The following is a 12,737-nucleotide window of genomic DNA, read 5'->3' as shown; positions in this document are numbered from 1 at the left end:
TCTGCCTATGCCTGGGGCAGTTGCAGCCTGAAAAGTCCTGCCGCTGTATCCAGAGGCAGTCAAGCCTTTGTAGATACACAGCCACAAAAACCTCTGTTTTCTTCTTTTTTTCCCCCCTTTTTCCGTCAGCCCTGCGCCCTTGGCACTGGGGCAAAAATGAGCAACCTAAGCTTTGATCAGGTTCACCTAAGCTGGGGGCCTATTTTTAGTAGTCAGAATTTGTTAATTAGTTCCACAATTGGTGTTTGATTGTGCCCAGTCCCTGCTGCTGGTAAAGTCCTTTCCTTTCCCCTCTGGGAAACAGCCTGTGGGGGAGAGGTGCCGGCTGCTGCAGCTTTGGGAACTCACGGTTCTGTGGGGGCTCACAGCCGGTCCAGCTGGTCCAGACTGGGATACGCTGTGTGTCTGTCACTGATGTGGCCCCAGGAGCTGTTCTGTACTGTTTCTGGTTATTTAGTAGTTGTTCTGGAGGACGAACTAAAATGCACACATTGTTAAGCCACCATCTTGACCTGGATGTCCCTATCATACATCTTGTTCTAGTCTGAAAGCTGCCAGAATATAATATACCAGAAACAAAATGGCTTTTGAAAAGCGGTATTTATTAAGTTGCAAGTTAACAATTCTAAGGCCATGAAAATGTTCAAATTAAAGTAAGTCTATAAAAATGTCCAATCCAAGGCATCCAGGAAAAGATACCTTAGTTCAAGAAGGCCGATGACGTTCACGGTTTCTCTCTCAGCTGGAAAGGAACATGGCGAGATCTGCTAGCTTTCTCTTCAGTGGCATCTCCAGGGCTCTTTCTGTTCTGTTGGCTCTGTTGGAACTCGTGTCTCTGGTGCTGTCATGGCCCTCAAGCTCTTTCCAAAATGATTCCCTCTCAAAGGGCTCTAGGAAGCAATCCCACCTTGAATAGGCAGAGACACACGTCCATGGAAACCATCTAATCAAAGGCTACCACACACAATTGGGTGGGTCACTTCTCCATGGAAACAGGAGAGATCCCACCCAACAATATTGAATGAGGATTAAAGGACATGGCTTTTCTGGGGTGCCAACAGATTCAAACGGGCACACATGTTATATAAAAATTAACTCAAAAAGCCAGAACCATAAAATTCCTAGAAGATAATATAGGGAATCCTCTTTAAAATCTTGTGGTAGAAGGTTTGAGACCTTATACCAACTGAAAGGAAAAAATAGATAAGTGGGACCTCCTCAAATTTGAGTACTTTCAAAGGACTTTGTGAAGATGGTGAAAAGGCAGCCTACTCAATGGGAGGAAATATTTGGAAACGCATATTCGATTAGGGTTTAATATCCAGGCTATCTAAAGAGATCCTACTATTCAACGATAAGAAGACAAACAACCGAATTTTAAAACGGGCAAAAGACATGAATACATATTTTTCTAAAGAGGATATAAAAATGGTTTAAATGCACTTCAGAAAATATTCTTCATCATTAGAAATTAGGGAAATGCAAATCAAACCTCAATGAGGTATCACTTCACACCTTCTAGAATGACCACTAAGTGAAAAAAAAACCCAGAAAACTGCAAGTGCTGGAGTGGATGTGGAGAAACAGAAACACTTTATCATTGTTGGCGGGAATGTAGAATGGTGCAGCACTCTGGAAGACAGTTTGGCAGTTCCTCCGGAGGCTAAATACAGAAGTGCCATGTCACCCGGCAATCCCACTACTAGCTATACACTCAGAAGAACTGAAAGCAGGGATGTGGACAGACATTTGCACACCAATGTTTCTAGTGGCATTATTTACACTTGCCAACAGATGGAAACAACCTAGCTGTCCGTCAACCTATGAATGGATAAACAAAATGTAGTATATGCATACGACAGAATATTATGTAGTTGTAAGAAGAAATTACGTCATTACACACATGGCTACACGGGTGAGCCTTGAGAACATTATGTTGAGAGAAATAAAGTCAGACAGAAAAGAGCAAATATTACATGACCTCACTAGTATGAACTAAATATAGTAAACTCATAGTGTTAATATCCAGAACATAGGTCACCAGAAGACAGAGTGAGGGCAGAGGATGGGAGCTGATGCTTAATTAGTACAAATATGTACTAAGATTGATTGTAAATGTTCAGGAATGGATGGAGGTGATGGGAGCACATTATAGTGAGTGGAACTAACAGCGATGGAGTGTGGAGGCCATGGTAGTTGAAAGTTTAGGGACGTGTATATCACTAGAAGGAAAGCCAGAGGATGAAACATAGGGAACCCTCTTGAGGTGAAAGGGTTTTAGAATTGATTTGTGGTGATGAATGCACAACTCTGAATATACCTGAAGAAATGATTGTATACTTTAGATGGATGGTACAGTATGTGAATTTAGGTCAGTAAAACTGCTTAAAAAAAAAAAAAAAAGACCAATCTTGAACACTGCTAAAAAGGGTTTTTTTTAAAACAACAAACTAAAACCTTAGATACATATCTCCCAGCTAAAATGGGTACCACTTTGAAAATGGTTATATAAAACTATATCTGACACAAAACTAAAATTAACCAAAATAACCCAAAAGTAGGCGACAGCGTCTGACATAGAGAGTTTCCACCCAAAATCACGAAACAAAAACCTATTGACCTAAACTTCCCTTATTTAATCCTCACACTTGTCCTTTTATCTGTTCTTAAAATTTTGTTGTTCCTCTTCTGTTGCCCTCCTCACAGGCCTATTTGCTACTCTTTCCCTAACTGTCAACATAAAACCCGCAGTCAAAATTAAAAATAATAATAATAATAATTAAAATATTACTTTTAACCATCTCCAGTAAACTTAGACCATTCCCTGGCTCCAGTCACTCAAAGGTTTCTAATACTGCCAATTTTGACTGCTAAGTTTGCCAATATCGAAATGATAATGAGCCTAAAATTAAGTTCCAAACAACAAAACTTAACCAATGGGCAAAAATAAGTGGCAAGTGGGTTTCCAAGAGGAAAAACCAATATAAATTTGTTTGCATTGGAAGCCTTTAATTAAAACATTAGACCAGCCTTTCACTATTGTGAACTTTGTGACTACAAAGTTTTTTTATGGGTGAAAAACTTAAATATGGCAAAACCAAAATTGGGATACATTACAGGCTGTTTTATATAACCAAACAGTCTGGTTTGACTCACACAATAAAAATTGGACTCCTATATAGAATGACATACAGCCCAAACCAAATTCTAATAACATTTTTCTAAACCTAACAACAAAAAAATCACTAAATCTAGAATCTAGATATTGGTTTAGTGGCAAAATTCTACTGCACATAAAATGCCTCTACTATTTTCTTATTATTACAAATAAAATTAATATAATATGGCTTGATCAACAGGTTACAACTGAAATTAAAATTCAACAAACATAATTTAAAATAAAATATTTAAATTGTTATAGCATAATATCATAATCACTTGGACTGACTCACTCTTTTAAAAATGTCACTGTACATTACAATTATAAAAATGTGCTATCAATTGTAACAATTGTTCCACACCAATGCAAGGTATTAAGAATAGAGCAGTGTGCTGGTTTGAATCTGTTAGGTACCCCAGAAAAGAATATGTTATTTTAATCCATTCTTGTGGGGGGAAACCTGCTGTAGGTGGGACCTTTTGATTAGGCTATTTCCATGAAGATGTGACACACCCAGTTCCCAATGGGTCTTAATCTTTTACTGGAGCCCTTTAAAAGAACTCACAGGGAGTAAGATAGCCTAGAAAGAAAATGGCCCAGGAGAAGCTAATAGAGAAAGAAAATGCCCCAGAGATGATACCTTAACTTCAAAGAAAGGGCCGATGAAGTCTGAGGTTTCTCAGCTAGAAAGGCACATGGCAACATCTGCTAGCTTTCTCTTCTCATTTCATAAGGCTTCGCTAGGGGCATTTTCCTTCTACATCTCCAAAGGTCTCTGGCTATGTTGGACTCTGTTGGCTTTAAAGCTTTTCCCAGAATGGTCCCGTCTTAAAGGGCTCCAGTAAGCAATCCCACCTTAAAATGAGTGAAAACATATTTCCATGGAAACCATCTGGTCAAAAGTTATTACCCACAATTGGGTGGGTCACATCTCCATGGAAACAATAAAAAAGATCCCACAGCAATATTAAATGAGGATTAAAGAACTTGGCTTTTCGGGGGTACATGACAGTTTCAAACCAGCTCAGATGCTTAGAGAGAAATCCCAGAGACATTCTGGGGAGAAAAAGCCACTGGAATCTGAAGCTGAAGGCAACGCAACTCAGGAGCAAAGGACCAGCAGACATCACCATGTGCCTTCCCATGTGAAAGAGGAACTCTGGACAGGGCCACCGGCCTTTCTTCAGTGAAAGTATCCTCTTGTTGATGCCTTAGTTTGGACTTTTTTTTATGGACTGAGAACTGTAAATTTGTAACCTAATAAAACCCCTTTGAAAAAGCCAACCTATCTCTGGTATATGGCATTCCAGCAGATTTAGCAAACTGAAACAGATGGTATATGGGAATACTATATTTTAGGCACGATTGTTCTAAAAACCCACAACATCTCTAATGGGGAAAAAACAAATGACAGCATGCTGATGCTAATATGACCTAAAAAGATTTTTAAAAGAGAAACCATTCATGGTGGATTTCTAGATCAACTCTTAGCCAGACTTCAGATCACACAAGATTTCTTATTTTTTTGGGAAAAAAAAATGCATATAAAGTTCTTCCCCATGGCTAGTCAGAAAAATATAAAGATAGCTTGTCCCATCCATGTTAAATTGTCTACCCTAAATGCAAGTTAAATAACTAATTTAAGAACTTTGTGTATTGAGCCTCAAACTGATGAAAGAAAGAAAAAAATATTCCCAGTCCTTTAATCTACCAGGACACAGGTCTCTTTCTTAAATGCACAGCATTATACCTTCCCTAGAAACATACCAAATACCACCTACAGTGAGCAATCACAAACATCTGTAGGGCTATAAAACAAAGCTTCCCCTCCCGGCTCAGCGCTCTGCACGCCTTCCAGGCTGAAGTTCACAGCTGAGCCTCATTGCTTTTACAAAACAGATGGGCTCTAAATATCTTGAAAGAGGTACCTGTATTCTAATATATAAAGAATACTATTTTTATATGAATTAGTCTGGATAGTAATAAGTAGCATAAATATTTTAAAAGATGCAGTTAAAGTATTTCATAATATCAGTCAGGCACAACCATTTCAAAAGCCAGACCTATTTGCTAACTTAGGCTCTCTGTCTAATAAAATATGGGAACAACTAATACGCTTTAGATTTATGCTTTTAATTATAGTTATCAGTCTGTATGTTTTTATTCCTTGTTGTACCGTGTTCTGTTCTAATTCCTTATCACCTGAAGACAAATGATTGCTCTTACAATAACTAATCAAAAAGAGAGTGAAGGGCGGTGCAACTGTGGCTCAATGGCAAAATTCTCACCTGCCATGCCAGAGACCCATGTTCGATTCCCGTTGCCTGCCCACGCAAAAAAAAAAAAAAAAAAAAAAACTGAAATAAAAATGGGGCTGTCTCTGGTAGACAGAAATTAAAATAATAAATACCCCTGCATATGCCTCAGAGAGAGGGTCATAACCAAAATCTACTCAACTTAATAAATAACCTCACTACAATGTGAAATACATACACACACACTCAAAATAAAGCAATAGGTAAAGTGTTCCCCTTCCATGCAGAAGACTTGGGTTCCATTTCTGGATGACACGCCAAAAAAAAAAAAAAAGGAAAGAAAATGATCAATAAAAAACACAAAACATCTGCTTCAGTCTACCGCAAAAGGAAATCAATCAATGGTGGTGACTGCAATACCAGGTTTCTAATGAGAAATAAAAAGAAAACAGGCCTGGAGCAGCCCACTTTCTGAGAAACAGAAGGGGCTTTTCTAAGATAAAAACTGAGAGAGGCTGGGACTTTGTAAGAGCGAGGAGTCATCCCAACAAAGTTACAATAATTACAACACTAGTAATTAGCTGGCCTCCATCTAATAGGTATAGACTACAAAAATCAAACAAATATGCTATACTAACCAATGTATATCTGTTCCATTCTGTAAGAATCTTCTACACGATTTAAAAAAAAAAAAAGAAAGAAAAATTAGATGCCAAGTAATTACTCTAAGTCCCCATTTAAAAATCCCCTAATTGCCTTTACAAGCCGCTGTAACCAGCTGACCATTTTAAGACTCTTACTCCAAGTCTCAGGTTTGAGAGGTCCCAGCTCCAACAGTTTTCTATCTATAAACCTACCGACAGCCTTGTTACTGTTCCTTGTAACACATCTTACCAGTGTCAGCAGAGTTCAGGGGGGGCCTAGCTGGGTTTTGGAAGAGAGGTGATGGGTGAAGGGTGGGGCAGCATCATGTCAAAGGCATCTCCTGACTTACCTCTGACTCGTTTTCCCCCCACAGATGGCTTCTCCCTGCCGCAGGTCCGTGAATATCAAGACTGTCGCCTTTCTCCTAATGGGCCTGAGTTTCTTGGCACTGCATTTGGGGCTCCTCCAGAGGCCCCAGCAGGCGGAGAAGGAGCTTGCGCTCACCCATACTCCTGTCGCCACGCACCCCTCGGCGCCCAACCCAGAGCCCTTGTGCGTGGCCAACGCCTCAGTGAACACCATCCCCGCCTTTGAGAAGCTGCCCGCCCGAATGCAAGACTTCCTGCGGTACCGCCACTGCCGCCACTTTCCGCTGCTCTGGGACGCTCCGTCCAAGTGCGCGGGAAGCCAAGGGGTCTTCCTGCTCCTGGCCGTGAAGTCATATCCGACGAACTACGAGCGGCGTGAACTGATCCGCCGCACGTGGGGACAGGAGCACAGCTACCGGGGGCTGCGGGTGCGCCGCCTCTTCCTGCTGGGCTTGCCGGCACCCCAGGACCGCGAGAGCGCCGAGCGGCTGGACGCCCTGGTGGGGCTGGAGGCGCGGGAGCACCGTGACGTGCTGCAGTGGGCCTTCACCGACACCTTCCTCAACCTCACGCTCAAGCACGTGCACCTGCTGGATTGGCTGGCGGCGCGCTGCCCGCGGGCGCACTTCGTGCTCAGCGGCGACGACGACGTTTTCGTGCACACCTCCAACGTGCTCGGCTTCTTGGAGGCACAGTCGCCCGACCGCCACCTCTTCGCCGGCCAGCTGATGTACGGCTCAGTGCCCATTCGCGACAGCTGGAGCAAATACTTCGTGCCTCCGCAGCTCTTCCCCGGGAAGGCCTACCCTGTGTACTGCAGCGGCGGCGGCTTCCTTTTCTCCAGGCACACGGCTCAGGCCCTGCGCAAGGCCGCCCGCGACACCCCACTCTTCCCCATAGACGATGCCTACATGGGCATGTGCCTGAAGCGCGCCGGCCTGGCGCCCAGCAGCCACGAGGGCATCCGGCCTTACGGCGTGCAGCTGCCCGGTGCCCGGCAGCCCTCCTTCGACCCCTGCATGTACCGCGAGCTGCTGCTCGTCCACCGCTTCGCGCCTTACGAAATGCTGCTCATGTGGAAGGCGCTGCACGACCCCGGGCTGAGCTGTGTTCGAGGGCACTGGGTCTCCTGAGGCAAGGTGTGCTGCACTGGATGGGTGAATGGCCTCAGCCTCTGGGCCTCCGCACGTGACGTTTTCCTTGCTGAGACACCTTTCCTGGGGCTGGGTACCCTCAGCCCTACCGAGTTCAGTGGATCTGAAACCCAGCGCACATTGAAATCACTTGGAGAGAAAGGGAGGGTAAAAAAGACTTATACCCTACCCCATCGCACTCCCTGCCCTGTTCCATCACCACTGGTTCTGATTTTATTAGTAATGAATAATTTCTAATTGGATGCCCGGAGCATGTGGATAGTTTTAAAGCCTATGCTACCTTTTCCTTCCTCTGGTTGGAATGTGGATAGACCTGTGACCCGCTCCTGCCTTGCAGGCAAGGCCAACACCCTGGGCCTAAGCCAGGGTTTCTCCCCATCCTTATTACTGACATTTGGGGCAGGACATTTTGTTGTTGGAGGTTGTCCTGTGCATTGTAGGCTGCTTAGCAGCATCTCTGACTTCTATCCGCTAGATGCCAGTAGCATCCTGGAAGTCAAGACCAACCACATATATCTCCAGGCATTACCAAATGTACCCTGGTGGGCAAATTCACCTCTGGCTGAGAATGCTGGCCTAGAGGAGGGGAGAGAAATGAGAATTTCTGAGTTATTGTGCAGAGTAGAGCTGCCCACTGGCTGCCCTGGAATACCCTAAATATTGTGGAAGAAAAAAATAAACTATTGTTTTTTGAGTATCTGGATTTTTGTTGGTTCCCTTGGTTACAGCATAAGTGCTTTAGAGGTGAGTGAATGACTGGATGATGAGTGCTGCTGTCCCAGTGCTGTAGTCCATATCCTATTAGGAGGCTGTGTTAGTCCCCTATCGCTGCTATAACAAATTACCACAAACTTAGTGGCTTAAAACAACTCAAATCTATTATCTTACACTTCTCAAGGTCAGAAGTACAAAATGGGTCTCACTGGACTGGAATCAAGATATCAAGCAGAATTAGAGAAATACAAATCAAAACCACAATGAGATATCATCTCACACCCACCAGAATGGCCATTATCAATAAAACAGAAAATGAGAAGTGCTGGAGAGGATGTGGAGAAAGAAGCACACTTATTCACTGTTGGTGGGAATGTCAAACGGTACAACCACTGTGGAAGGCAGTTTGGCGGTTCCTCAGGAAGCTAAATATAGAATTGCCATATGACCCAGCAGTACCGTTGCTAGGTATCTACTCAGAGGACATGAGGGGAAGGACACAAATGGACATTTGCACACCAATGTTTATAGCAGCATTATTTACAATTGTGAACAGATGGAAACAGCCAAAATGTCCATCAACAGACGAGTGGCTAAACAAACTGTGGTATATACATACGATGGAATATTATGCAGCTTTAAGACAGAATAAAGTTATGAAGTATGTAACAACATGGATGGACCTTAAGGACATTATCTTGAGTGTGATTAGCCAGAAACAAAAGGACAAATACTATATGGTCTCACTGATATGAACTGACATTAGTGAATAAACTTGGAGAATTTCGTTGGTAAAAGAGACCATCAGGAGATAGAAATAGGGTAAGATATTGGGTAATTGGAGCTGAAGGGATACAGATTGTACAACAGGACTGAATGTAAAAACTCAGAAATGGACAGCACAAAACTACCTAAGTGTAATACAATTATGTGAAAACACTGAATGAAGCTGAATGTGAGAATGATAGAGGGAGGAGGGCTGGGGGCACAAATGAAATCAGAAAGAAAGATAGATGATAAAGACTGAGATGGTATAATCTAGGAATAATCTAGGTATAATCTAGAGTGTATAATGATAGTGACTAATTGTACAAATTTTAAAAATGTTTTTGCATGAGGAAGAGCAAAGGAATGTCATTACTACAGGGTGCTGAAAATAGATGGTAATTAATATTTTAAAATTTCAACTTATGTGTGAGACTAAAGCAAAAAATGTTTACTTGGTACAAAATTTATATTTTGACTAGTGCATCTCCTAATATAACTTATGTAGACAGCTTAATTGAATACCATAAGTACATGGAACCTTGAGTAGGACATGAGATTTTGTGGGTTTGTCCAGAGTGATGCCCCGATAAATCCCAGAGTGATTTGAACAGTAAATAAAAAAGTATTTGCGAGGTCCCCTTCGGGGAATGGTGAGAAAGGGGAGAAATTCAACTTCCCCAAGTTGAATTCTTGATATTCTCACAAGCAGTGGGGACAACCAGAGCTTTAGGCTGAGCCCCCAGTCTTGGCGTTTGTTCACATGAAACTTAACCCCACAAAGGATAGGTCAAGTCTACTTAAAATTAGGCCTAAGAGTCACCCCCAAGAGAACCTCTTTTGTTGCTCAGATGTGGCCTCTCTCTCCAGCCAACACAACAAGCAAACTCACAGCCCTCCCCCAGTCTATGTGGGACATGACTCCCAGGGGTGTGGACCTTCCTGGCAACGTTGGACAGAAATCCTAGAATGAGCTGAAACTCAGCATCAAGGGATTGAGAAAACCTTCTCGACCAAAAGAGAGAAGAGTGAAATGAGACAAAATAAAGTGTCAATGGCTGAGAGATTCCAAACAGAGTCAAGAGGTTATCCTGGAGGTTATTCTTATGCATTAAATAGATATCACCTTGTTAGTCAAGATGTAATGGAGAGGCTGGAGGGAACTGCCTGAAAATGTAGAGCTATGTTCCAGTAGCCATGTTTCTTGAAGATGATTGTATAATGATATAGCTTTTGCAGTGTGACTGTGTGATTGTGAAAACCTTGTGTCTGATGCTCCTTTTATCTACCTTATCAACAGACAAGTAAAACATTTGGAATAAAAATAAATAATGAGGGAACAAATGTTAAAATAAATTTAGATTGAAATGCTAGTGATCAATGAAAGTGAAGGATGGGGGGTAACCATTTCATACCATGTATGAATTTTTTTCTGTTTTCTTTTTATATCTTTTTCTGGATAGATGCGAATGTTCCAAGAAATGATCATGATGATGAATATGCAACTATGTGATGATATTGTGAATTACTGATTATATATGTAGAACAGAATGATCAAAAGTTAAGAGTGTTGGTGTTTGGTGTTTTTTGGTATTAAAAAAATGTTAAATAAAAAAAAAAGATATGAAGCAGAGCTGCCTTCCTACTGGTGGCTCTAGAAGAGAAGTCATTTCCTTGCTTTACCCAGCATCCAGAGGCTGATTGCATTCCTTGACTTGGGGCCCCTTCCGTTTTCAAAACCAGCAATCGCATAACTCTGACCTCCACTTCAGTTGTCACCTCTCCTCTGACTCTGACTCTCCTGCCTCTCTATTTTACTTTTAAGGACCCTTGTGATTACATTAGGTCCACCCAGATAATCCAGGATATTCTTCCTATTTCAAGGTCACCTGGCCTCCTCCATCTTCAAAGCCAGCAATGCTTATCAGTCCATGATTTTCTTCCTTAGTCACACCTTCCTGTTTCTTCTGCCTCCCTTTTCCACTTTTAAGGACGCTTGTGATTACATTAGCCCCAGCTGGATAATCCAGAATACTCTTCCTATTTTAAGGTCAGCTGATTAGCAACGTTAATTTTCCTTTACCATGTAACCTGGAATATTCACAGATTCTAGAGATTAGGGCAGGGATATCTCTGGGGAGCATTATTCTGCCCACCACAGTGCCCAATAAATATGTGTTGAACAAATGAACAAACATTGCCCCACTTCCTTCACACACACTTTCCTGATGCAAACTCTTATTTGAAACATTTTGATTAAAACCTGGCTTTTCTAGGGGACATACATCCTTTCAAACCAGCACACAGTGTTTTCAGTGTATGACACACATATTTTGGAGCACTCTGACTTGGTGCATAAATATTTATGACTGTTATGTCTTCTTATTGAATTGTTCCTTTTATTAATACATAGTGTCCTTCTTTGTCTCTTTTACTTGTTTTACACTTGAAGTCTAATTTGTTGGATGTTAGCATAGCTACTCCTGCACTTTTCTGATTGTTGTTTGCATGAAATATCTTTCCCAACCTTTCACTTTTAACCTATATTTATCCTTGGGTCTAAGATCCATTTCCTGTAGACAGCATATAGATGGAGGCTGCTTTTTAATCCATTCTGTCAGTATATGTCTTTTGATTGGGGAGTTTAATTCATTAACATTTAGTGTTATTACTGTATGGGTAGTACTTTCTTCTACCATTTTGCCTTTGGATTTCATATGTCATATCTAATTTTTCTTCTTTTTACCTTTACTGATAGTCTTCATTTCTATACTCTTCTCCATATCTCTCTCTCTTGTCTTTTTCTATCTGTCTCTAGTGCACCTTTTAGTACTTCTTGCAGAGCCAGTCTCTTGGCCACAAATTCTCTCAGTGATTTTTTGTCTGAAAATGTTTTAATTTCCCCCTCATTTTTGAAGGACAATTTTGCTGAATATAGAATTCTTGGTTGGCAGCTTTTCTCTTTTAGTATCTTAAATATATCATACCACTGTCTTCTCACCTCCATGGTTTCTGCTGAGAAATCTGTGCATAGTCTTACTGGGCTTCCCTTGTATGTGATGGATTGCTTTTCTCTTGCTGTTTTCAAGATTCTCTCTTTCTCTTTGACATCTGCCATTCTGATTAGTAAGTGTCTTAGAGTATGTCTAGTTGCATCTATTCTGTTTGGGGTATGCTGTACTTCTTGGATCTGTAATTTTAAGTCTTTCATAAGAGTTGGGAAATTTTCAGTGATAATCTCTTCCATTAGTTTTTCTCCTCCTTTTCCCTTCTCTTCTCCTCCTGGGTCACCCACAGCATGTGTATTTGTGCACTTCATGTTGTCATTCAGTTCCCTGAATCCCTGCTTATATTTTTCCTTTCTTTTCCCTATATTTTCTTTTGTTTGTCGAATTTCAGATGTCCCGTCCTCTAGTTCACTAATTCTATCTTCTGCCTCTTGAAATCTAACATTGTAGGTTTCCATTGTTTTTTTTTTATCTCTTCTACTGTGCCTTTCATTCCCATAAATTCCGTGATTTATTTTTTCAAACTTTCAATTTCTTCTTTTTGTTCATTCCTTGCCTTCTTTATATCCTCCCTCAGTTCATTGATTTGATTTTTAATGAGGTTTTCCATATCTGTTCGAGCATTCTGAATTAATTGTTTCAACTCCTGTATGTCATTTCAATTGTTG

General features: G+C 41.4%; 1 protein-coding gene across 2 annotated transcripts in view; it reads left to right on the top strand.

Annotated features, from left to right (window-relative positions):
* Positions 1-8,905, top strand: part of B3GNT6 (UDP-GlcNAc:betaGal beta-1,3-N-acetylglucosaminyltransferase 6) — a 72,230-nt gene extending 63,325 nt beyond the window's left edge. For both annotated transcript variants that reach the window (XM_077113514.1, XM_077113515.1), the window contains exon 3: positions 6,434-8,905. In XM_077113514.1, coding sequence (XP_076969629.1) covers positions 6,434-7,561 — 1,128 coding nt within the window. In that variant the 3' untranslated portion in view covers positions 7,562-8,905. The remainder of the gene's footprint in view (positions 1-6,433) is intronic.
* Positions 8,906-12,737: the final 3,832 nt, after the last annotated feature.

Source organism: Tamandua tetradactyla, chromosome 8 (genome assembly GCF_023851605.1).
Source record: "Tamandua tetradactyla isolate mTamTet1 chromosome 8, mTamTet1.pri, whole genome shotgun sequence".
Taxonomy (NCBI): Eukaryota; Metazoa; Chordata; class Mammalia; order Pilosa; family Myrmecophagidae; genus Tamandua; species Tamandua tetradactyla.
Note: the sequence above shows the minus strand (reverse complement) of the source record. Positions and strands in the feature narration are given on the sequence as shown.